This window comes from Solanum verrucosum, unplaced genomic scaffold (assembly GCF_900185275.1).
Source record: "Solanum verrucosum unplaced genomic scaffold, falcon-dt-bn FXZP01000161.1, whole genome shotgun sequence".
NCBI classification, from domain to species: domain Eukaryota; kingdom Viridiplantae; phylum Streptophyta; class Magnoliopsida; order Solanales; family Solanaceae; genus Solanum; species Solanum verrucosum.
In genome coordinates, this window is record NW_026020127.1 from 452,950 (window position 1) to 480,754 (window position 27,805).

Genomic DNA, 27,805 nt, shown 5'->3' on the forward strand with positions numbered 1-27,805 from the left:
GAGGAGAGTGCGAGCAGTCTCAATGAGATGCCTATTCTTTCTTTCCGCTACACCATTTTGCTGAGGAGTGTATGGACAAGATGTTTGGTGAATAATTCCTTGGTCAGACATAAACTCCTGAAACTGGGATGATAAGTATTCTAAGGCATTATCACTACGAAAAGTACGAATAGAAACACCAAATTGATTTTTTATTTCAGCAAAGAAACTTTTGAATATAGAAAATAACTCACAACGATCTTTCATTAAGAAAACCTAAGTACATCTCGAATAATCGTCAATGAAACTAACAAAATAACGAAATCCTAAGGTGGAACTGACTCTACTAGGACCCCAAACATCAGAATGAACTAATGAAAAAATAGACTCTGAACGACCCTCAAGACCACGTGGAAATGTGGCACGAGTGTGTTTCCCAAGTTGACACGACTCACAATCTAATTTGGATAAACTAGATAAACTAGGCACCATCTGTTGCAGTTTAGATAGATTCGGATGTCCCAAACGTTTTTGAATGAGGTCCGGAGGATCTGTAACAGATCATGCTGTGAAGGAATTTGAAGAGGTAAGATAGTAAAGGCCTTGTGATTCATGTCCTGTGCCAATCGTCTGTCCCGTACTGCGGTCCTGCATGAGAAAAAAATCATCAAAAAAGGTTATACCGCAATGTAGGGCACGTGTCAAACTACTAATAGATGCCAAATTAAAAGGAGAACCAGGGACATAAAGAACAAAGTCTAGAGTGACAGAAGATAAGGGTGTGGCTTTTCCAACCCCTTTTGGTTTTGTTTGTATCCCATTGGCCAAAGTAATAGCAGGAAGGGTTTGTGAATAAACAATATCTGACAGAAGTGATTTGTTACCAGAAACATGATCAGAAGCGCCCGAGTCCATGATCCATGAGTATTAGACTGTGCAACACAAGCAAAAGAATTACCCGCAGCAACAGCATTATGTTGAACAATCGAAGCTATTTGTGGAGACGTTTGCTTACTTGCTCGATATTGAAGGAACTCATCATATTCTGATTGAGCAATATGAGCATTATGGGATAGTCGATCAGGTGGAGCAACAACTGCTTCTTGTGAAGATGTATGCTTACTTGCACGATTACGAAGGAACTCGTTATATTCCTTTAGAGTAGCAGGATCATAATTGGGTGGTGGACCATGCAAATTATGACGTATGTCATGAGTGTGTCCAGATTTATGACAATAACTACACTTGGATCGAGGTTTTCCAAGACGACCTCCTCCTTGTCGATTCTCCATAGATTGATATGCTCGTTTTTCTATGGTTTGAGATGGGAGAGCAGATGAGTCAATGGTCGGTGATGAAACTACTTTGTGGTTGGGAGGCGCAGCAAGACGAAGTAGACGAGAGAATAATTCATCAACTGTAGGAATGGTAGGACTAGCTAAAATCTGATCACGCACTGAATCATGGTCAGTAGAAAGTCCAGCAAGTGTAAGAACTAGAAACAACGTCTGTCTGTGTTCTTGTTGTTTGTCCACATTTGTAGTGATTGGCATCAACATGTCAAATTCCTCCATGACTGTTTGTACCTGTCCCAAGTAAGTAGACATATCGGATTCTTGTTTCTTTAAGCTAGTCATTCTAGATATCACATCATAGAATCGATATATATCATTAGTATATAAAGCACGAGCCTTTTCCCAAACTGAATAGCATGTTTGGGATGAGCGAAACAAGGGCATCAATTTGGAATCGATAGATCGCCATAGGAGACTACATAATTGAGCATCAACCTTCTCCTATTGTGCTTTGACTTTATTAGCTGTCTCACTAGCCTTTGCCTTTTCAATCTACCACACAAGTATTGTTGGTTAAGTGATCTTGAACGCCTTGCCCCTTGCACCATAACTCAATCGAGGAAGCCCAAGCTAAATAGTTTGAGCTTCCCATTAATGGTTCTGAAGTGATCATAGCACTTGAACTACCTATATTCTTGGAGCCAAAAATATCAATCCCTAAAGACATATTATGATGCAAGCCTGGAACTGCCGGAGGCGCGTGACAAGGTGAAACTCAGAGGATCCCACTGGGGTTTGCTCGCCTGAGTGTCCTGCACCTCGTGGTGGTGTGGGTTTTGGCACAACACTTGTAAAACAAGACAACAATGCAAACCAGCTGTTACAGTCACCGGATTCTGTCCTTTTTTTTTTCTTTTTAAAAAAAAATATTTTTGGGTAAGTTTCTCACCAATGCTCTGATACCATGCGAGCAATATATGGGGAAAATATTATTGAATTGTAGTTCTAATTATTACATAGAGAACCCTATTTATAGACACTATATAATACTATTCCTTACCAAATAGGAGACTATAAACTATTCCTATTTGGTGTAGGATTGTGTTTACCTATTCTATTCTAACAGTGACTTCCTTTCATTTTCGCTAATAATCATCCTAAATAGAACATAAAATTTAAGAGATACACAATGAAGTAAAGCGCAAATTATGGAAAACTAAAAATGCCAAACATGTATGATTTAATGCTATAATAAAGTTGGTATTAATCCAACTCCTCATAGTTGAGCCAAAAATTGTCCGCTTAAGGTTAGGATTATTTTGCTCATCATCATTCGAAACGCTTGGTTTGGTCATGAAGCAATAACTCGTCGCTTGGATTTCTATATCACTTTAAGCGGCGAAGCAATTACTTTTAATAACACCATGAGATTGGATTTTGCCATCATAACATGTGTAGAAGTTGTTTCTCTTTACCTTGATAGATTTCTATATTCTTCATGTAGCTTATGATAAATTCAACATATTTTCAACTACTCTTTGTCTTTGCAAGTAGTCTAAAACCCTTCTACCTAAGGTCATTCCAATTTCAACAAGTTATTACTAAGGGGTCCGACTTGGTACAAATAGTGTTTAGAGGATGTTATAAACTGGTAGAAATATACCATTTGTGACTTCCTTTATCTTTTTTTTTTTGGGACAAAAGTACTGTTGTATTCCTCAGCATTAAGGGACGCTGGTCATCTTCAGAAGCTTTTCACAAGAAGAGAAAATAGAGTCTAGATTTACAAAGCTCCTAAGAAATCGACAAATTCATCCATTTCCTCTATACAGTTCTCCTTGCACCAAAAAAATAATGTGACTAGACAGCTCCATTTTACATCATGAATGGACTTAACTTTGTCTTCAAAGCATCTCCCATTTCTTTCTTCCCACACTGTCCACCAACTGTAGGAAGGTATCATCCGCCACCACTTCTTCTGGCTTTTGCTGCCACCTCTTCTGATCCAACAGCTCAACAGGTCAGCTGTGTGCTCAGGCATTGTTCACTCTTCGTTAGTGAGAGTAAAGAATGGATGCCATAGTTGAGCAGTAAATTTGCAATGCAGGAACAAATGGTTATTTGTTTCCCCAATTTCATTGCACAAAAAACATCTAGGTACAAGTGTCCTTCCCTTCTTTTGGAGAACTTCTTGAGTGAGACAAGCCCTTCTGACCACCAACCAAGCGAAACATTTGATTTTAGTAGGGGCCTTAATCTTCCATAAGGACTTCCAGAGCTTTGAGACTTCCCCATGTGTTGAGCAGCTGTTTTCCTTCTTGTAAAGTCTGTTCACCGAGAGGATGCCATCTTGTGTGTATTTCCATCTTAAAGAATCTGGATTAGAAGTTGTGCCAGTGAAGACCCCTAGTACATTCAGCATGTTTGCCACCCTCTCCACTTCCCATCCGTTAAGATGTCTTCTAAATGTTAGGTTCCAACCTTGGGGAGACCAACATTCCCCCACTGTAGCTTCAGGATTGTAGCTTAATAGCATTAAATCAGGGAAGGATTCCTGCAGAGTGGACTGACCTATCGAGAGATCGTTCCAGAAGAGAGTTCTGAGCCCATTTCCAACTCTGATTCTGGTATTTCCTTGCATTTTTGTCCATGTTGATCTGATAGCTCTCCACACACCAACACCATAAGTACTGTTGACCTCATTGGTGACCCATTGACTTTCTTGACCATACTTGTGAGAGATGACCTGTTTCCAGAGTGAAGCTTCTTCCTCACTAAACCTCCATAACCACTTCATGAGAAGACACTGATTTTGTAAGTTTAGGTTTCTGATGGCTAGTCCTCCCTGGTTTTTGCTCAATTGAGTTTCCTTCCACTTCACTGAATTGTATCCCCACCCTTCTTGTTTCTTTTCCATAGAAAATTCCTTCTGAGCCTGTATAATTTCTTAGATACACTGGAAGGGATAGGAAACAATGACATCACGTAGGTGGGAAGGGAGTCTAGGACAGAGTTTATAAGAGTGACTCTTCCTCCAAGTGATATGTACTGAGCCTTCCATTGAGATAATTTTTCTGTCTTCTCTATGATGCTATCCCAAATCTCCAGATCATCATGTTTGTTACCAAGGGGCATGCCAAGGTAAACAGTTGGGAGTTTGTCCACCCCACAACCTAAGATGCCAGCCGGAGTCTGCATGTGGTTTACCTCTTTGATGGGAAATAAATTGATTTTCCTCCAGTTTACCTTCAAACCAGATACAGCTTCATAAACAGTTAACATCAGTCTGATATGCCAGACCTGCTCTTCTATAGGTTCACAAAAAATTATAGTGTCATCTGCATAAACCAGGTGACAACTGACCTCCAGATCACCCACACCATGGCTATTAAGCTTGAAACCCCTTATCCAATTCTATTGGAGAGTTGTTCTAACCATACTGCTGAGTCCTTCCATGGCTAGGATAAAGAGAAAAGGGGAGAGGGGGTCTCCTTGTCTAAGTGCCCTTTCGGAGGGAAAAAAACGTAAATAGAGAACCTAACAGTTTTAATGCAGAAACTTATCCACTTTAGCCATCTATTTCCAAAACCCATTTGTTTGAGGAGATTTAGGAGATAGTTCCAGTTGACATGATCAAAAGCTTTTTCAATGTCTAGTTTGCACATTAGACCAGCCACATCTCCTCTGGTTCTTGTGTCTACTCATTCGTTTGCTATCAATGCTGCATCCATTATTTGTCTTCCCTTGATGAATGCCATTTGATGTCTGTTGACCAAATTCCCTATGATCTTTTTCATTCTCTCAGCTAATGCTTTGGCCAATATTTTGTACACCCCAGAGATCAAATTGATTGGTCTGAAATCTCTTAATTCTGCTGCTCCTGCTTTCTTCGGAATGAGGGACACATAAGTAGCATTCAAGACTTCTTTCAAAAACTTGGTGGTCATAAAACTACTGCAAACTCCCAAAAGGTTAGGTAGAAGTTGATTGGGAAACCATCAGGCCCAGGGGCCTTTTCAATAGCACATGACTTGATGGTCTCTAGGATTTCCTCTTCTTCAAAATTCCTTTGCAGCCATGTCTGATCTTCTGTGGAGATGACTGGTGCAACTTGGAGATTGAAATCAGGTCTCCAGTGCTCAGTCTCTTTGGACATTTTCTGGTAGAAAGTTTGAGCATTATCCTTGATGACTTCTGGGTCAGTGATAGTGAGACCCCTTACTTGTAAGGATTCTATGGAGTTGCATCTCTTGTGGGCATTGGCCATTCTATGAAAAAAATTGGTATTTTTATCACCTTGTTTCAGCCATTTAACTCTTGATCTTTGTCTCCAAGCTATCTCCTCTCTCTTGGCAACCTCCTCAAACTCCATAGCTAGATGTGATTTTTGCAAAAGCTCATCATCAGATAGGGCCCTTTGGTCTTGAAGAGTTTCCCAGGAGCTGATTTGTAAAAGGATCTCCTCTTTCTTTTTCTTCCAGTTCAATCTGTGGCTTTTGCTCTATTGTGTCAGCTCTTTTTTAAGGAGCTTGAGCTTGTTTGCCAAATTGTAAGATGGTCTTCCTGTATTTGGAAAAGAGTTCCACCATTCCTTCACCTTGTCTCTGAATCCCTCAATTTCTAGCCACCAATTTTCGAATTTGAAGTAGGATTTTTTGAACTCCCAGTCACCACAAGATAGTAGAATTGGGTTGTGATCAGAACCCAGTCTTGGGAGCAGTGTCTGCTTAACCTGAGAGAATCGGTCTTCCCATTCACGAGAGTATAGGAATCTGTCGATTCTGGATGCACTATTCTGGCTTTCCCCTCTTCTCCAAGTGTAAGACCCTCCAAATAAAGGAGGGTCTACCAATTCTAAGTCGTTGATGCAATCAGAAAATTCAGCCATTGCCCCATTGATCCTATTACAGTTTGTCCTTTCACACACATACCTAGTCACATTGAAGTCACCACAAACCACCCAAGGCCCCTCACAAAAAAGTTTTGCTAGTAATTAGCTCATTCCAAAGGTTTCTATTGGTGACCCTATTGTTGTCAGCATAAACTGCACTAAGGTACCATGTCATCTCCTGGTTTATGCCAATAAATTTGCATAGAATCGATTGGTTTCCAGAGTTAATCAGTTCTCCTAGCCATTCTTTCTTGTCCCACGTAATCAAAATTCCACCGCTGCTTCCCCTGGTAAATGCACTTCCCCAAGCCATCTATTAGGGAAAGATAAAGGAAGTCACCTTTGGTTCTAAGATCGTTCTAAGTTGGTAAACTGAATTTCTTTAACAATCGTCAACATACTCCCTATGTTCACTTTTACTTGTCCACTTTGGACTTTACATGCCCCTTAAGAAACAATGATTGGTATTTGTTATTTACTGCAACACTCATATCAATTGATGTATAGTCTTAGGTCTTGGAAATGATTTGGGGAATAAGTAATTAGTGTCGACGGTAAAATAGAAAAACAATAATTGTCTTTTATTGATATGTTAAAAGTGACTAGTAAAAGTGAAGATTTATTTTTGGAATAGGGGACAAGTAAAGTTAATGGAAGGAGTAGTTGGTAGAGACTATAGGCCCTGAACGGAAAATATTATGTGGGCTTTGGTTCTCTAAGAAGTTCTATATATCACTTGTGCACCACGTAATTCCTGGAATTGTACAAGATTTTACAACCATTCTTCAAACAAGTGAAGTTCTCAAATCAGCTTTTCAATTGTCACTATTTAGGATCACTTGGCAGGCAATTAGGATTATAAGTTCACATGGGACCAAATGAAATCAAGTGAAAACAATAATTGGTCGCAGATTTAAGTAATGGTAAGAGTTTACTCTGTAAGTCCACGAATTTCGGGTGACTTCAAACTTTTCAGTTGGCGTGATTTAGTCAAACTTATTCAATTGAAGGCTCTTGGAATTGTGTCATACTGTTTACATGCGTATCTCGTGGTCTACCTCATCCCTCGCCAACACAAGGTGGATTTAATTTAAAATCCTAATGCATTCTACCGGGCGAAAAAAATAAATTCTTCCATATTTGTTATTCATTAAATTTAAATTACGTATAACGTCTTGAATGATCAACTGGAAATGAACTGTTTTATGCTATCAGAAAATTTTAATGTGCTGTTTTTCATTTTTGACAGGTGCTATCAGACTATAAATCAGCTTTATCAAATTATTATACCAGTGCCATCCTGTGCAAAAACCTATACAATGTGGGATTGCATCATAGAAATCCACCAAAACCAACCACTTTTCAGGTAAATTTCCTTGCACCGAAAGAAGAAAAAGAGAGCAAGGTATGATCTCTAACCAATAGAATGCCACTTACTTCTTTCTCCTACAAGTAAGTGAAGAACTGTGGTTATTAGGAGCTGTAATTGATTCTGAAGCTGATGCTTAGAATATGCTCTTTTTTGCCATTGGCTTACTTATTGAGTTGCGAGTTACCTATCATCTCTGTATTTTACCTCCAATTTCATTTTGAAGATTCCTTTAAGCATTTAGGATAAAATGGGAAACCAAGCGAACAGACGTGGAAAGAAGCAGGAAAATAACACGCAACCTTTATGAGTTGGATCTTGCCAAATGTTTGGTCAGGTGAGTTTCTTTACTTTTGCATATTTGGTTCAGAAGAGCCACACACCCAGTAGATTCATGCTACGTTGTTTAGTTAAATACCGCGGGTCGAATGTATGTGTTCCTATTGATTTTTCACATCAACAGAAAAAGTTAACATCACGTGCATGTTTAGTTCAACTTTTCGGTAGTCGTTTCTGTTGTCATTAACTGTCAATTTTTTTCGCCATAGCTTAGTACTTCCAAGTAGAAAGAACAACTGTCGAAAACTGTATTCTGTTCTCACAGGAAAACTCACGTCAAATAGCAGATTGGATAAGCTAATATTTTCTTTCTATCCAAGTTTGGTGATTTTAACAAGGAAAATGGGGAAAATCCGAAAATATAACTCTCAACTTGTGATTTAGAACGGATTCTTGGGCCTGCTCAGAGGTGAATATATCATTGAACCCATCCCACCACTCTGCTAGAGATCCCCTGGAGAATTGATTGTTAAAACAAATACCAAAAGTAACTTAGAATTCTTGGGCATACTTGGAACTTTTTTAGCCATCAGGACTTGAGAGGGATTTTTGGCGAATTGGGGGATGTGTTCCAGATATATTCATCTTTAGTCTCCAGAGCATGTTCAAGAATCATATGCTAAGGTGTCACCTAAACTTTTCAAAGTTAAATTCATTTCTTTGAAGCAATTATAATTTGAATGCATGAATCGTGAAACTCTCAGGCTACAGTCATTGGAAATACTTCTATATTATATATACCTTTTGTAGTGTCATCCTTCCCTTTTTATTTTGTGAGACCAAATATCTCTTTTGTGATGTAATCATTTGGTCTTAGTTTTATAAAATCTAATGACTTTCCTTAGTATTTCATCCTTTTGTTGCAACTAGTTTTTTGACACGTGCGTTGCACGTGATTACCAATTCCAAAAATATATGTTATAGTAAATATAGTATTGCTTATTATAGCGAAGATTTGAATAATAAGCTTAGCAAAAAATAATATTGCAGATTCTTTTGTGAATGTTCAATGTGGATCGTCATATATATCTCTTTTTCACACAAACCTATGAAGATGGTCAATGAAAATTTTTATTAGTTAAATGCAATAATGTATACATTTATTTCAATTTGATGAGGTTCAATCATGTAATTAGTCTTATCTCACTAATATTATCTTATAGACATTATTTGTTTTGTATAGGTGCCAACTTTTAATATAATATAGAACAACTAAATAAATACAATATAAAATATAGAATATATACTAAATTTGGTGTTTTAAGTTGGGAGTATTATAGTAATTTAACATTCAAGTTAGGGAGTTCATGCTTTTAAGGTAGTATAGATAGATTCTATGACACCCAATATATTCATTGTGATGCTATACTTTAGTCATGAGTCGATGTCAGTATGGTTGAACATCTAGCAAAATATTTCCTATTGAAATTAAATGTTCAAATGATGCAAGGGAAACCCGAATAAAATATTTTGGCGAAGTTCTGCAAGAGACAGGTTACCTCATGTACGTGCAAAAGAAGTTACATCCAATTCACTATTTCTTGAGATGAATAAGTCGCGTAGCATGGTGCCATCAGCTGACAAACTTTCTCTCTATCCAAAGTATATATAATTTATAGTAGATTTGAGTTTAAATACTGCAAAATAGATGATTGAGGAACCCTATGATAGAGGTGCGTTGGAACTCAAGGTAGTGGAGCCTTCTGGGGAGAATAGGCTGTCAGGATGACTTAAAGTTGAAAAGTGATTGCTGTAGGTTTCAGATTGTTCTTCTTTTGCAGCTCGGTTTTGACTGATATGTGGTAACTATGCCAAGGACAATATAGACTAGCATCAGCGGCGTTTTTTTTTTACTGGTTATATTCAAGATAAGAAGTGTATGGGCAAAACCGTCACACATGCTGGCACAGGTTAGTGATCCGAATTTGGTTTAATCTTTGTTCATTATTGGTTTGCTTGGTCCAGAAATGAAGTTGGTTTGCTTGGTTGGCCATGTCTACTGCATGTCTATTAGGTGTATCTCACATACTTCTACTATGACAGTCTCTGTGCTGGCGAGATCAAAATATGGTCCATGAATATGTGTTTTTTTCTTTTCTAATTTGTAAAGCCTTGATTTAGAATTGTATCAATAATATCTTATTGTTCTGGCAGCCACTAGGTGCTAGAGTAAAAGAAACTTTTGTAGATTGCAAAGTTTCTCATGTAACACTGCAAAGGATTGTGCCTGTGCGCTTCTGTGCTTGCATTTTCCATCTATGTTTGTCATTTATATCTTCAATGTGGATTCGTTTGAAGCTTTGATTTTCACTGTTCTCTCAAGATAACGAGATAGCGTAATGTTAGCAGAATTACGGTTCTAAGTTGCTTCTGCTTTTCAACTTCATATTTGTGTAGGGTGCGTAGAAGCCTTGGATGCTGATCAGTACTTGCAAGAGCTCGATGACAATGAAGGTAAAAGTAATTTGATTGCATTATTGAATTAGAATGAATGTTTGTTGCAATAAGAACATTGCCTCTTCAGGTTTCCTTATCTAGTGGCGGAGCTAGAAATTTCACGAAGGGTGTCCAAACATTACATAAGCAAAAAAAAGTTGATGAATGGGTGCAGTGAAAAATTTAAAATCGAATTACGTAATCTTAATATATTTTTTTATGTATAAATGTTCCAAAATTTTAAAAATCAAATTGCATGATATGTAGCTTTAATTATTTGTGTTTAATTTAATATGAAGTAAATGAACAAAGGAAAAATAGAAAAGAAAGGGGGTGGTTCAACTTAAAATGAAATCATTTTAATAATTACGTTTAAGTTTTATTTCAAACTTTGATGAAAAGAAATAAAAAGTCAAATTCATTGAAAATTCAATAAGCTTTATTAGATTTTTAAGTTATAGATTTCTAACAAATTTACTAACTATTTTTTAGAAAGTCCTTTAATTACCTTAGATAATTAAAGGAATAATAAAATAGGAGCTCTTAAAAATGATTATAAAAATAATAAATAGGAGCTCTTAAAAATGATTATAAAAATGAGTAGCTACTGGGGATTCGAACCTGCGCACATGGGCTTCACAAGTGAGCCTCCATCCGCTGGGCCGCAGTGGCTTATTGAGTCAAGGGTGTCCAAAGTATTAAATTTAAGCATTTTGAACAGCATTTTACTTAAGTGTACGGTATAATTTTCCGATGGAGGGTGTCCAATTGGACACCCTCAAGACACTGTAGCTCCGCCCCTGCCCTTATCGATGAATGATGAATGCGATGATTCGTATCAGCTTTACTGCAGATCTGTATTGTGTCCATAGTCTTCATGCTGTTGCAAATGTTGTGATTTGGGAAGCAATATCTGCATGTAATTTTATTAATTTTGAGTGACTTAGAATTAAAGAACAGATAAATAGAGAATTGAGCCTATGATTTGCAGAGGCAAAAACATCCATTTCTTAGTGTTGCCAATGTTAACAGAACGAATATGTATCTTTGTCCTGCAAAATTGAGCGTCAACGGAAAGAGACGGTATTATGCATTTTTAAAAGTAAATAGATGCTGCTTAGTGGTTGTGTTTCCATCCTACATTACGAAGGTGCAAAGTTTCAATCTCACCAATGGTGTTCTTTTCTTTATCTTCCTCTCCTTAGCTATTTAACGAAGATTACTTTCCTTGAAATAGCGTTTAGGATAAACATGATATTAAGAAAACATACACGGAAAGAAGTAGGGAAGTAGCACACAAGTTTACATGTTTTGTTCCATGGATATGATGAGTGCTTTGCTCTTTGCATGTTTTTTCCAGAAGAGTTGCCAAGAAAATTTATTGCTTTGACCATACAGAGGATATCGGAAATGCCTAAAACTTAGATTGTACAAATGATGAATTTGAGCTAGTGGTACAGTAGATTCGTGCTAATTTGAGGTTTCTAATTCTTTGTTCTGATTGATTTTTTCCTTTTATTGTACCTGTAGAGGAAAATAAGGCTCGCCAACAAGTATGTAATCAAGAATGGAGCTCAACTGTCAGTCCCCTGAATTTTTATAGCATCTGAAAGTTGACTTTATCTGCATTGTTCATTATAGTATTCCGTTCAGGTTCATCTTTAAGTTCGTTTGTTCTCAGGGAGCTTGCACTGCTGCCCCTGCTATTGACTATCAATTGTCAAGTCCCAGTTTATGAGTACAAATCAAAAGAAACAATTTTCAAAGACTTCATCCTGTCCTTAACAGGATGTTTTACCTAAAGTGGCCTGGCAGCTAAAGCTTTTCAGCGCACAATTTCTGCCCTTGCAAGTTTTAGTGATTTCAACGATAATATGCTTACGCATGTTGGCTTAAGGGAAGAACATGCCAGAATAAGCTGAATACTCATAAGTGATCCCATGATCGTAACATTTAGTAGTTGTTTTGGTTACGATATCCAGTGTGAATTTGTTTCCAGAATATTTTTGGTCATTGAGATATCTTTCTGCAACTTTGTGCATGATTTTATCAGTATTCAAGGGAGAAATGCAACTTAAAATTCTAATGTGAAATGTGAGAGCTTTATGCAGGATTACGAAGAAAGTGAAACTCTTCAAGGTGAAGATTTACACAAGTTTTCAGCAGAAACACCTTAAAAGTTTGGTGATAGGCAGGCTAAAGGAGAAATTAAGGATTTTTACTTTTATCATACTAGATAGGGGGCACAACGGGGTTCATCCAAACCCCCTTTTCCGGAAAAATATACTTCTTTTTTTATGTTTATAGAGATACATATTGAAGTCCCTTGTCTTCTTCGTGTCCTTACTTCTATATATATTAAACCCTTTTACTGAAAATCCTGGTTCTGCCACCATCTTGTAGTTGTTCAGAAAATGAGGCAATGCATGGAAATTTCTTAAGAACAACTTCAGGAATGAAGTGTTTGCATGTAATGTCTGTTTCTCCACGGCAATGTCTCCCGTGTTTGCTTCTCCTCATCCCCTACTTATTCTGAGGTACCTTTTCCCACCTGTTTATTGGTTTTGGTAGATGATTATGATATTTTTTCCAATTATTTGTATGACATAGTTTGATTAGTTATGAAATTTATTTAACATAGGTAGTATTAAGCATGACATAATATTTGTCTGTTCAAATCCAGTTAGCTTTGACTCAAACATGTATGTGTGTATCTATAACATGGGCTTGTGTATGCGTTAAAATAGGGGCGAAGTTATAAGCCTGTATACTACTTCACAGAATCACCGAACCCAGTAGCTTTAGCCTTGCCCACATCCTGAATTTGTGTTTAAAAATTTACTTAACATTTATAAATTGTTTATTAGAACTTGTAAGTTTGTCTTCTCTAGATTGAAGAAGAAATCAGAGACTAGTACTGCAGATAAAGTACAAAAGAAAGCTCATGATGTGAAGACAATGACTAAAGACACGATGGATTTTATAGAGGTTAGGTTATATCTTTCCCTCTGTTCTGATTTATGTGGGCACGAGCTTTAAAAAAGAAGGAATTGACTATTAGTACTTCAATTAGTTTGAAAAATGATTCCTTAATGGTAGTGGTGAAATTGTTTTTTTGTTTGTTTGTAATTCCCTTTTAAATTGCTTAATTGAACAAGTAAAAGAAAAAGTTAATTTTTCTAAATTGACAAGTAAAAGGGGTTGAAGTAAAAAAGAAGAGTTTTTTGTGAGGATTTATATTTATAGTCAAAAAGATTAAAAAAGTGATTATGACTAGTTGATGATCTTAGCATGGAATCAAGTGTAAAATATAATTGGTGAAATTTGTTGGTAACTGATAAGGGGTTTGTACAAATTAATTAGGTAAATGTCCAATTGTGCAAAAGTCACATACTTAGTAGAATTTTATTAATTTTTTTTGGTTTGAGTGAGGTGTTAAAATTAAAATTTGTTGTCTTCTGTCAACTTAATTTATGTTTGGACAAGCATTCGTTCATTGCCTTGTTCTAAGAATTGAGCTTCCTTCTCTTATTTGACTTTGATTTACAAAACAAAACTATCATGCATCAATTCTAAGCAAGAAATTACATTCAAAAAATAAAAAATAGCTACACTCAAGTGACGAGTTTGTAGCTAATTTTTTTTTTGTAGTGTAACTTTTGCTTGGGAATGATGCAAAATAGTTTTGTTTTGTAGAGCAAAGTCAAATAAGAGAAGAGAACCCAATTCTTACAATTAAAAGGGAACAACGCAACTAATAAATTCTTGTGCAAACATGAATTTTAGTTGATAAAGGTAAAAAAAAAAATTCATTGAAACACCTTACTCAAACCCCCCAAAAAAGTGAATTCTACTAAGTATGCGACTTTTGCACAGTTGCACAATTACCTAATCAATTTGTACAAATTCTCTAACAATTACCGAAAAATTTCACCATTTATTTTTTACACTTGATTCCACGCTAAGATCACAAACTAGTCATGATCACTTCTTAAATTTTTTTTAACTGTAAATATAAATTCTCACAAAAAAAGAACCCTCTCTTTTACTTACATCATCCCCTTTTACTCGTCAATTTATAAAAAATAGTGTCTTGCCAGTATTTTTAAATTATTATGTAGTTTTTCTTAGTGTTAGAAATTCTCCACATTTTCTAAATGATCATATAGTTTCTGACTAGACCAAAAGACTAGTACCGAGTAGTGGACCTAATGTAAATGTATCATCATTATTAAAACTTTAACCACAGCTAATTGGTATCGCTTACATAGATTATTTATTCTTATTGCATCTTATTTTTTGGTAAGTCTATGTGTTTTTAAAGAGATCGTACGTATTTGAAAACAACTTCATTTCATGTGATTTTATGCCTACCTCATTCTTTTGAACACATACAAATTGGGTTTTCTTCTTCTTTTCACTATTCCATGATCCTCTTTTAAAAAATATTAATTCTCCACTCCGGAGTTAATAAACAAAGGAAATTTCTAGGAATAAAATTGAATTGTCCAAGCATACAAGGTCCTAAGATTACCTTCATAAACTTCTTTAAAAATATTCATTGAAAACACTTTTAGAAATGTTCTCAAATAGTTAAGAATTTAAATTCAATTTTTTAAAAAAATTTGTCAAACAAATCAATTTCTTAAATAGATAACTACCTGACACCTTAAAGTTTTTTCTTTTAAACTTCTCTCAATATTCTTTTTCAGGAGAACTTCTAAAATTGTCCGATGACTTTAAGAGTCAAAGGCATAAGAAGCAAATAAATTATTTCTGCATTGTACCAAACGTATAAAAGGAAAATTCTTAAAGGAAAAAAAAGCGTAATAAGAATTAATTGATTAAAAAAGAAAAAGCTTTAAATCTTAAAGAAAATCTTAGTTGTGGAGACGAAACAAGAATACTTTTATTGCTATGAATTCTTTTGGGCATATGGTTTTTATTCTATTTATTAACCAAATTATCACTCATCCTTCAATTTACTGCATTGTTTACCTTTTTTTCTGTACACACTTTATAATGAATTTTTTTTCCATTTTAACAATGAAAATGTAGATTTCTTTTTCTCAATCTCTTTAAGTCAATACAATTGTTGGTATGTAAATTTTCTTTCATTTGATTGCACATGCCATATTTTTTATTGTACACACTTTATAATGAATTTGTTTCCATTTTAACAATGAAATTGTAGATTTTCTTTTTGCATCCTTTTCTCGTCTCTTTTCTTTCTCACTCACTTCAAGTCAATACAATTTTTGTTTTACAAATTTTCACCCATCATTTATTTGATTTCCATATATTTTATTACACACTTTATATTAAATAACCTTCCATTTTAATAGTGAAAATATAGATATCATTTTTCTTTTTTTTGCCTTTATTTGGCATCCATATTCTTGTCTCTTTTATCACTCAGTCTTTTCAAGTCAATAGTATATATTGTTTGTTTGTATCTTTTCTTCCATTTAGTTTTCAGCAGACAAATCTTGTTACCCAATCTATCTTCACTCTCATTTTCTCCCCTTTCTCCATTCTCTTTTGGATCATGGCCTCAGGGAATTCTGAAAAGATGTGAGTATAAGTTTATAACTTTTTATGATATATGTTCTTTTCTCCTTTTATGCCCTCTTAATTTATGCTTGAATGTTTTTTTCAATCAGAGAAATTTATGTAAAACGTGCTTTATCTTGAGAAACAATTTTTTGGAGAGATTTTTCAGTAGGGTTTTGATGACATTTTTAAGTTTTAGAAGTTGAAAGGAAAGGTATGATTATTTGTTGAAGCAAGTGATAGGAGACAAGCGTAAGAAATAAGAAAATAGTTTTTCACTAGGCAGAAGGAGAGCCTTGGAGTAACTGGTAAAGTTCTTTCAAAGCAACCAGAAGGTCACGGGTTCAAGCCGTGGGACCAATCTCTTGCAAGTATGCAAAATAAGATTGCGTACAATAGACCTTTGTGGTCTGGTCCGATCTCTTGCAAAAATGCAAAGTAAGATTGTATACAATAGACCGTTGTAGTTCGGTCCTTCCCTGAATCCCGTGCAGCGGAAGCTTTAGTGCACGGGGCTGTCCTTCAGGCTTGAATTTTAGATAGTATAGGGTCAAGTTTGATTTTTTCCCCTTTAAATTAATGTTGGAAGGCATCTTCATTGAGAAGATGTTTTAGGGGAAAACAATTTACATCAAATTAATGAGATTCTTTTGGCAATTCTTCAGGCTTGAAAAGTGCATCTATGATTACTTGGTTAAGAAGGGGTTGCATGAGACTGCCGATGCATTCGCGCGTGGAGTTGCTATTGAAAATCCCACAGATGATGGCAAGTCTTTCTTTAAATTTATGGCAGATTTGAACTCATTACTGTGCTTTAATTGTGATTATCTTCTTTAAAAGTTGTATCCGCATGATCTATAACTCAGGGTAGACTGCCTAGGTCACATCCCCTTGGGCTGCGGGGCTTTTCCGGACGTTGGGTGAATGCAGGATTCTTTGTGCATCGGGCTACCCTTTTAGTGATGATCATGTTTTTTTAAGAACTATGTTATTCCTTTTATTTCATTTTAATTTTTGTATGGTGTTTGACTAGACACATAGTTTAAGAAAAAACGAAAGTCTTGTGGCACAAATTAAATTTATTCTCTCTATATTCGAATTTATGTGTCATTGGGCCACAAAAATTATGAAATACCTTTGATACATGTGGTCTAAAATAAGCTTTAAACATGTGTGACTATAAATCATCACAGTAACGTGAGAATTTTAAAGTATTTTTAAATATATAAAGGTGGCATTTTTTGGGGACAAATGAAAAAGTAAAGTATGCCATATAAATTGGGTTAAAGAGAGTGTAACATACCAAAAGTATTCATACGAATAGAATGAAGAGAATGATAGATAATGCCATTCTTTGAATGTTGTGGTGCACATATCTAGGGTAATTTTTTCTCAAAAATGCTTTTTGTGTTTATAAAATTGTATTAATTGCTCTTTTTTTTATTTTGGAGGGATGTGCACAACATAGTGACTGATCATTTTATTTGTGGTGATGTGCTAATGTACAATTATTCAATTCTGCTATTTGTTTCAGCTATAAAATCTTCAGGGGCATTTCTCACGAATTGGTGGAGTATGTTATATGATAAGCTCATCTCTAATCATTCCTCCCAAGATCCTTTTGCTGAGGTATTCCCTAAACTTTTCTAAGTTAAATTTATCTTCCTTTTGAAACTATGATAATCTAAATGAATGCTTTTTTAAAATTATCAGGCTGCACGTACTATGGACAATGTGGTACCTCAAGTCCCTTATGCTGTGCCAGCACCTTCTTCTCATTCTGTTACACCAGTTAACTCTCCTACAATGCCAGATCCTTCTGAAGCAGGTTCGTTTATGTTTCAGAATTTCTTGATTTTGGTCTTGATAATACATGTGAGCTCACCTAAGTAGTTTCCACTCTTATATGTTGACTTAACATGCATTAAGATAGTAACTAAAATCTGCTAGAAAAGCTCCTTCATTCGAGGAATTAGTTGCATACTTTTTCAGAGTTCTCAGTGCCTTGTGCAGAACATGCTCATTGTTGTATTTGTATTGCAATTACCAACACAAAATTAATATTGGTTTAACTTTGTATGTTCGATCATGAACATCAAGTATTTTTATGGATTAGGTTACAGCCTCGTTCATGTCCAGCTTTAAGGATATGAAATATTTCCCCTAAGATGAGGTTTTATTTTGTGTATACAAGATCTCTCGATACGTGACTGAATGTACCTATAGCCTAAATTATTTGGTAATTGCAGAAGTGAATGAAAGAATTGCTTATGTGAGAATGCTTTTTGACCCAAAATAAGAATGTCTGTTTTTACTTATTCAAGGAGAATTAAACAGTTCTCTATTATAACGGAAACTCATATCATATTCTCTGCTAATCTTCCTATCAGGCTCTTCCACCGCCTCCTGCTCTGGGATGCAGCAGACTCCCTAATCAAATCAAGATCTCTTGATTTCCTGATCTTCCTCTTGGCATGGAATTAAGAAGGTGATAACTTGAGAAAGCTTACAGTTCATTAGCTATTATACAGTACATGTAGGCTATAGCCATGAGGAAAGACAAGCTGCATTTTGTTACTTCTTGATTGTTTTAAGCATTTAATTTTTTTGTAACCCAAGCTTTATCATGAGTACTTGATTATGAATGGAATAACATTCGATGTGTTGCTTTCTCCCAATTGTAAAATGGCTGTTGCATATTTTTTAATCAACTTGGAGATTTGGGAGTAATAGTTCTTCAAGAAGCATCAACTTTTCCTACAAGGGAAGAATGACAGTATCATTATAGTGCACAAGTTAAAGTGCAGTGCACAACAACAACAACATATCCAGTGTAACCCCATAAATGTGATCTAGGTAGGGTGATGTGTATGCAGCCTTAAAGTGCAGTGTCTTGATGTAAATGTTAAACTGCTAATACATTTAAAAGAGGCATAGAGGGTTTAGGTAGTGAGAAACCATAACGTTGATGGCTTCAGGCATGAGCGATTTAAGTTAAGGTCACAGGCAACATTTGGTATTTATTTAAGTGGGCTTGATCAAGGATGCTTGAAGTAACATTATACTGATAGCAGTTAAGCTTTTGCGAATTAGACTCCAAATAGTATTAAAGATATTGATCATCGATGTTTGAAGAAGCATTATGTTGATGGTACTTGTATTCAAGTCCGTTATTAGACTTGCATAAAAGATAGTATTCTTCCTTGGTCGTGAATAAGCTGTTCTTATATTAGCGAGGAGTCTAGTCAATCAAATCTACAGATTTAATGTCAAAATGATAAGGGCATCCAGGTGCATGAAGCATCTTGTGTTTACGCTGGATCCGGGCAAGGGCCATACTCCATCAATGTAGTTAGGCAGCCTATCTTGATGCAAAAATCAATGGCTGATTCCATGGAGACAACTTTACAGTTGCTCCAAGACTTCCCTTCTTACCGTCAAAATGATAAAAAACAAAAAGGGAATGTGCTCTTTTTGATAGACTTCTATATTCTTTGAGTAGCTTTTGATAAATTCAACATATTTTAAACTACTCTTCGTCATTGCAAGTAGTCTAACCCTTCTACCTAAAGTCATTCCAATTTCAACAAGTTATTTATAAGGGGTCGGACTTGGTACGAGTAGTGTTAGAAGATGTTATTAACTAAGTAGAAATATACCATTTGTGACTTCCTTATCTTCCCCTAATAATCATCATAAGGTAGAACATAAAAGTAAAGAGATAAGTAAAGTGCACAAGTTGTGGAACGCTAAGAAATACCAAACACATGATTTAGGGGGGTGTTTGGATGAACTTTTTTTGAGTGAATTAAAAGAAAAAAGCCAAAATTAGGAGCGACCTACTTTTAACTTTTGGCTCTTTTTTTTGTGTACATTTTAAGCATAAGGTAAAGTGCGTAAGCACTTTGTGTCTTTGCCAAACACCTCTAATAATAAAAAGTGTTTAAAAGTCAAAAATACCTAAAAATAAGTCAATCCAAACACCCTCTTAATGTTATAATAAAGTTGTTATTGATCGAAAGCCTCAAAATTGAGCCAAAAATTGTCCGCTTAAGGTTCGGGTTATTTTGCGCATCATCATTTTAAGCGTATGGTCTCCTTATTTGGATTGCTTTAACGCTTTAAGCAATGAAGCAATGACTTCTAATTACACCATGACCGGATTTTGGCATCATAACATGTGTGTAAGTCATTTCTCTTTACCTTGATTGACTTCTATATTCTTCAAAGTAGGTTCCTATAAAGTGAGCGTACTTTAAAGTTTAAACAACTGTGTTTTTGCAAGTAGTCTAAAACCCTTGTACCTAAGGTCATTCTAATTTCAACAAGTCATTACTAAAAGGCTATGTTGCTCAGACTCTTAAAAAATATCGACGTGTGCGTGTTGGATCCTCCAAAAGTAGTTTGTTCTTGGAGGATCCAACACGGATTCGAACATTTTTGAAGAGTTCGAGCAACATAGTGAGAGGGGCCTGACCTGGTACAAGAAGTGGCATAGGATGTTATAAACTAAACAGAAATATTCCATTTGTGGCTTCCTTTCACTTTCTCTAATAATCATCATACATAAAATAGAATATATAAGTAGATATACATAATGAAATAAAGCGCAAATTATGGAACACTAAAAAGACTAAACATATGATTTAATGCTATAATAAAGTTGGTATTACTCCAACTTCTCATACTTGAGCAAAAAATCGTCCGCTTAAGGTTAGGAGTATTTTGCATGTCATCATTTGAAGCTAAATTGCTCGGATTCTCCAAAAATGATGTCGCACCCGCATCGGATCATTCAAAAATACACTATTTGGAGGATCCGACACGCACCCGTCAACATTTTTGGAAGAGTCCTAGCAACATAGATTTTTAAGTGCATGATTTCGCTCATGAAACAATAACTCCTCCCTTGGATTGCTTTATCGCTTTAAGCACAAAGCAATGACTTTTAATAACACCATAATACTGGATTTTACGATCATAACATGTGCGAAGAGTCCTAGCAACATAGATTTTTAAGTGCATGATTTCGCTCATGAAGCAATAACTCCTCGCTTGGATTGCTTTATCGCTTTAAGCACGAAGCAATGACTTTTAATAACACCATAATACTGGGTTTTGCGATCATAACATGTGCGAAAGTCGTTTCTCTTTACCTTGATAGATTTCTATATTCTTCAAGTAGCTCCCTATAAAGAAAACATATTTTAAACTACTGTGTCTTTGCAAGTAGTCTAAAACCCTTCTACCTAAGGTCATTCCAGTTTCAACAAGTTATTACTAGAGTGGTCCGACTTGGTACAAGTAGTGTTATAGGACGTTATAAACTAAATAGAAATATACTATTTGTACTACCTTTCTCTTTCCCTAATAAGTGTCACAAGATAGAGTGTAAAAGTAAAGAGATATATATTAAAGTAGAAACCTTTTCTCATTTCTCAATTCCACTAGTCATAAATGCTTGACCAACAAAAGGTTCAAATCTCATTCTATTTTCTAATGAACGGGATGTTGTTGCACAAGGTTGTTTTAAGATTTGGTGTTAATAGCAAGTTTGGCTTTCCATAAGAGGCACATACAATGTTGCGGTTCCGGTTTCATTTGCACTCAGTACTTCCGACACAAAATATAAATTTATGCGTAAAAATCTAGTAAAATTGGAATGAATAGTATGTCTGAATCTGTAATTTAAAAAATAGAATGGGCTCGATACTACCAACCTTAAATAGTGAACCTGTAGAGTTTTTTTTTGAAACGGGTAATATTACTCTATATATCCACAGGTATAAGTGTAGTTCCCCTTTAAAAGTATTACAATCTATCAAAAGCTCAAGTCTATTTTTGTTGCCTATAAAAAATCTTGAACATCAAAGATGTCTTCAGTTTGAGCTAATAAACTATGTTTACACCAAAAGTAAAATAGAGCTAAACACTTCATTTTGACATGATGTAGACTGTTCTGCACATTTTCAAAGCTCCTATTGTTTCTCTCTTTCCAGATTGACCACCAAATGCATGCTGGGACAATCTTCCATCTCTCCTTTTTTGTAACATTTCCATCCCTTTCCAGCTACTAAGTACAACTCTAATGCATCCTGATTTCACCCATCTGATCCCCTTCACGCTAGTGAACATTCTCCATAGTTGTTCTGTCCATTTACAATGTAAGAAAAGATGGTTGACTGTCTCAGCTTTTTCCACACATATAACACCTAGAAGCCAACTGATGACCTCTCTTGTCAGGTTCTCATGTGTTAGGACAACTTCTTTTGCCAAAAGCCAAGTGAAACAATTCACTTTGTAAGGCACCTTAGGTTTTCATATCATCTTCCATGTCCACTCTTTCTCCTGTCCCCTTGTAAGACACCTATAGAGTTTAAATTTTGGATTTGCCAAGGCTTTGTCTTCATAGTTTCCTAATCATGCTTTCTTGATTATTTTTTTACTGAATCCTATAAGAAATAATATACATTTAAACATTAACATTAGTACTAGTTTGGAGTACAAGAAAAGAAAAATATTTAGATGACTTTAGTTGTGATTAGGTTTTGATAAGGACGGTAGTTATGAGTAGTGCGATTGAGACCACAATGGTAGAAATTTGGGAATACAAAGTGCTCTTACTAAGTGTGTCTATTGATACTTTATGACATCTAAAATAAATAAAGCTACTACTGCTTCTTAAGGGTAAAAGACATGAAGTTCTGAGTTACTAAATTATAATATTTGCAAGAAGAAATAATATTAATTAATAGTTGAGTTTAGATCTATAATATGAAAATCAAGCAATGATGTGCTTTCATAATTTCTACACCCTAGGGAGGGTCCAAAGGGCGGGTCACAAACGGATTTCTCGTTTATTAAAAAAAACAAACTAAAGCATTGGATTTAGCAAAGAAAAACGCCAAGAGAATGTAATTACAAATACAAACTATAAATCGGTGGACAAAAGAATGGAAAATTGTATAATTAAGCTATACATATGATGTTGTGCCCCTTTAAGGCAGAGCCTATTACTGAATGTTCACACACCTTAACACCTTGATGCCTACACTAAAGCACCAATTAAGCGAGGTGAAGCGCACAAGCTGGGCTTCGCTGAGAGTCATGGCTTAAGAGTGCTTTAAGTGAGCCTTTAACAACCCTATAGTTATTTGAAGTGTTATGTTGTAGTGTTTTCTGATAAGGTGGTTAGTCATTTCACTGTGATAAATGTGTAAATGTATGGTAAAAACGTATTCATTCACCAAAGACCTGCCTAGGTTGCTACTTGCATTTGTTAAACAGTCGTCAACATAGTTGGTAGAGACTCATAGAATCAACCCGAACTAGTTTGGGATTGATACTATTGGTTTTTCTATATCTACTTATGATTCTTTATGACAAAGAAATTCTGTAAAAAGAAAACTGATGCTGACATATCCTCTCTTTTGGAATTGGACTATCCTGTTCTTTGTTTAGTCTCTTTTTTTTTTCTCGCACCTGTATAATTACTTCGAACAAAGTATGGAATAGCAGTGCTGCAACTTATTCTTAAAATCTTCAGATTGGGAAAGATGCTGACTTGCAGAAAGCTACAATAGATGATACTGAAAAGAAAAAGAAAAGGAAAGCTACATATCTCAAAGAGATGATATCTAATAAGTGCAAGCAATTTGTATGGTGCTTTGAAGCATAGATGATATCTAATAAGGAGTATGCTTATTGAGGAATTAGAGCTTGTAGATCTGTTAGGCTCTCTGTAAGTAGTTTCTCCCTTTCTCTCTTTTTTTTGTTTGTTTTGTTCCCCTTTTGAAGGTCTCCAGCATATCCTTAATGCTGAGGAATACAACAGTACCAGTTTCAAAAAAAAAAAAAAGCATACTTCGTCACACTCGTAAAATTAGAATTTTATGCAAGTATAGTGTAGTACAATGTGATTATAGCCTTTTTGTATAGTCTCTCATAATTCAAGAGCTTTGTTACAGACTGTAAAAGAATTATGAAAAGTTAACAAAAAGGAGCTCATGTTCTATCTTTGTTAAAACCATTGACTAAGTATATCACATAGTGCTTTGTTAAGAAATAGATGCAGATAGTAAGTTTCTAAGTTCAAGTATGATACTCCATCATATATTTTGCTTAATATCACAATAGTTGATGCTTCAATTCTGATTCTTTTGCAGACGTCTCTTTGATTTCTAGGCTTCATTCTACTAGAAGCAAGATAATGTTTTCCACTTTTATCACAAGGAAAGTGTTGGTTGATATTGGGCATGTGTTGGCTGATGGCACTATGGCACTATGTGACTCAACTTATTCATGTCAAAGGGTTGTTGATTTGATGTCATTTCAGCCTCAGGTGTCATAAGTTGGCATTTCTCAAGAGCATTCTCGGCCAAAAAATTTGATTCAGGTTTCCCTTATATCACATGAACACTTGATCTAATAGGAAACTAAATAAACATGGTTTGATCATCTCCTGGCTTTGAAATAGATATTTTGTTGGATGTCAACTCCTATTGACATAAAGTCAAGACTAGAGGATGGCATCGAATGGAATATAGGACAAAAATTTGGCATCACAAGGAAGATTTTAATTAGATTCTGTAAAATTAGGCCAAATGATTGCATCATGTGATATTTGTTAATCTTGCAAAATTAACAGCAAAGGATTGCATTACAAAAGGGATATAAGGTACCACATTTTCCCTGGTTTGTGTAGCTTGCGAAATTAAAGAATCATTCTTTCAAATTACAATTTCCTTAGAAAAGTGATTTTAACTTGAAAAGTTTAGGTAACACCTCATCATAGGATTCTTGGGCATGCTCGGGTGGTTAACGATGAATATGTCACAAAATACATCCCATCGCTCCATTAGAAGTTTCTGTGGAGAATTGATATATATAAAGCATCTCCCAGAATGAACTTGAAATTCATGGGTCTGTTTGCAATTTGTTTCCTCTTATCAATTCTTCTAAGGGATTTCTAGCAGAATGGTGGAATATATTCATCTTTAATCACTCCAAGCATGCCAAGAGACCTATGATGTGTTACATAAACTTTTCTACGTCAAATTCATTTTTGAGGCAATTATAAATCTGATGCATGATTCATTATATTCTAAGGCTACACTAAAGTGAATGTGCTACCTTATATCCTTTTTGTACTAACAAACTTTACTCCCAACTCTGCAACAACTCTGCAAGAACAAATATGTTTGGTCCTAATTTTATAGAACCAATCTTTTTTGTGATTACCTAATATATCTCCTATGATGCCTTACTTTAGATCTAACTCTATGCCAATTAGGGGTAAACATCCTGAAAAGTATCTATTTACCCATGCTAAAGCTATGAGATATTCAACTGACGTTTACTCAGTTTTCTATTGGATCTGATGTTCAAATGATGCAAGGGCAGACTGAATCATATTGTAAGGCTACCTTATGATACTTGCTGATGAAGTGGCATCCAATTTACTATTTGTAGAGATGGATAAGACGAGTCACATGAGCATCCACAACATGATGTAGATAACATGTGTCAAGAACTTACCTTTTTGGAAAAATTGCGGAATCTACATGAGTAGGATCAAACCTTATGCCTTTTATTTATATGAGGTACCCCTTTAAAGAACTCCCCAAGAGGGCTTAAGGTCGTTGGATTTGAAGCAGCAGACCTGCAACACTTGGTCCTTCCTTCTTTTTAGTTCAAAGAATGGAGAAGCAAATTGGAATTTTGATAATTTTATTGACAGAGTGGTAAGAAGCCAATTGTATAGGGTTCCAAACCTATTGACTAATAAGAGGAAAGGGGCAAGCCAATATTGACTCCTAGAAAAGTATAAATCATTGGACAACAAGGAGCCATCATATATTGACGCTGCACATCACACAATCAACTCAACTCAACTCTTACGCTAATAGAAGTTTCTTACTTTCCTATTAGCGAAAGAAAATAACTGGAAAATAAGTAAGTTTGTTGATTTGTATTGGAAATCCTTCATAAAAGACTTATACATTGAAGAGAAATATCTCAGGATCTCTTCTGTTTTTCTCTTCCTAGATGATTGAGCGTCAACTTAGTGATACTTGCAACAAAATTCAAGAGGAACAAATGGTGAAGCAGTTTGAAAAGAGAAATCTGCAAAAAATCAGACCCCTGTGTTGGAAGCTCGGAGCAGCTGAAGCATCTGTCTTAAAATAAGGTAAGTCCAAGTTCAGACAAGCTATAGCGAGTAAATTATTCTAATTGAACATTTTTAGTTTGATTTTCTTTCATGCACTATAAAGATTGAAAGTCAATGAACTTTTTCTCAATTTCTTTGGCTACCATTTTCCTGATGCATGTCGTTCGTATAAGAGTGACACAAATAGAGACTTCATTAGGTTCTCTTGTAACTGTGCTGTCTGGGAGCTCTTCTGCTTTCTTGAAGTTGTTTTTTGTATAGGTAATATCAACCAGTTACGATTAAGGATTAGTTTTTTTTGTTACACTTACATTGGTTTGGTGTTTGTCAATATTTTTGTAAGTTTGATAAAATGGATATTCCAGTTGTTCTTTGTATGGATTTGGTAAACAATGCTATATAATTTTCTTAAAGATCACAATATAACTTGAAGCTCAAAGTTCATCCTTTTCTTATCCACCAAAGGACTCCATTAATTACTTGCATAATAAGTATCATTTTGTTTTTGATACCCGTGGTGCCTCAGCCAGCTTGCGCACACCTCAATTAATTTCACGGGATACCTGCCACCTCCCACCAGCATATATACCAAGTAATTATGTCCACCAAAGTATCATTCTCATATTATTTCATCTAAGGGATATACACCTATGTTTGGCTCGGATTACACAAGTGCTGATTCCAGTAACAAGAGTTAATGAGTCTAATATTTGATTTTCTGTTGTTTGCCTCATCCCATTCCAATATTAGCTGGTGTTAGAATAGGCATAGAAATAATAATATACAATCTTACTTAGAATAGGAATAAGAATATAAATAGTATATAGAATCACTTAGAAAAGGATTGTATTGTAGTGTCCAAGTTGGAAAAAGAGTCTTATGTAGAGTAATAATGTAATATTGTAGATACATAGTTCAATAATATTCTTCTCTGATATTTCTCACATTATGTCTGAGCTTCTATGTTCTTGGTAGAGAACCAAAGAGCTTCCGTTGTTGGCGGTCGGCTATTATCCATATATGTCGCTCGTCTATCCAACAATTGTGTTAGAAAAAGTTGGATCACTGTGTATCTTTAATTGTGACTACTTTCTCATATTTCATTTGCGTACCGTACATTTTTTTCAGACTACTTTCTCATATTTGATTTGTGTAGCATCATGCATCATTCCAATGACTAACTTCTCATATCTTATTTGTTGTAGCACCGTGCCCTCTTTTTGGTGACTACTTTCTCATATTTGTTGGTTGAATTTTTTTTGGGCGTCCATGACGACCTTATTAGTGAAGCATGTTGGTCAGAAGGGGAAAAAGTAGGCATTTTCAAGTTCAAACGAGGCTCCAAACAGGAAATACCAATTTTTCCATTTTTCGTGTGTTGTAGTTCATATATTTTGGGTGCTATTTGATCTCGACGAGCTTTTGGCCAATTTTCTTTGCAAGTGTTCGTGATGACCTTTTTAATGACGTGTGTTGGTCCAAAACGTAGGCATTCTCAATTTCAAATGAGGCTCAGAACAAGAAATATCAATTTTTTTCATTTTTCGTGTGTTATTGTTCATGCATTTTGGGTGATATTTTATCCTAATGGAGTTTTGGCAGAAACATTTAATGGGTGTTCATGATGAGCTTATTAATGACGCGCGTATGCCCAAATGTAGACATTTTCAAATTTAAACTAGGTTCGGAACAAGAAATACCAATTTTTTCATTTTTCGTGTACTATAGTCCATGTATTTTGGGTGATATTTGATTCCGACGAGTTTTTGGCC

At 35.3% G+C, this 27,805-nt stretch overlaps 1 protein-coding gene across 1 annotated transcript in view; it reads left to right on the forward strand.

Moving 5' to 3' along the window:
- Positions 1–26,290, forward strand: part of LOC125826051 (uncharacterized) — a 34,939-nt gene extending 8,649 nt beyond the window's left edge. The window contains exons 8-11 of the mRNA XM_049505350.1: positions 18,253–18,350; positions 23,409–23,607; positions 24,100–24,257; positions 25,910–26,290. Of these exons, the coding sequence (XP_049361307.1) occupies positions 18,253–18,296 (44 nt within the window). The 3' untranslated portion in view covers positions 18,297–18,350; positions 23,409–23,607; positions 24,100–24,257; positions 25,910–26,290. The remainder of the gene's footprint in view (positions 1–18,252; positions 18,351–23,408; positions 23,608–24,099; positions 24,258–25,909) is intronic.
- The last annotated feature ends 1,515 nt before the right edge of the window (positions 26,291–27,805 follow it).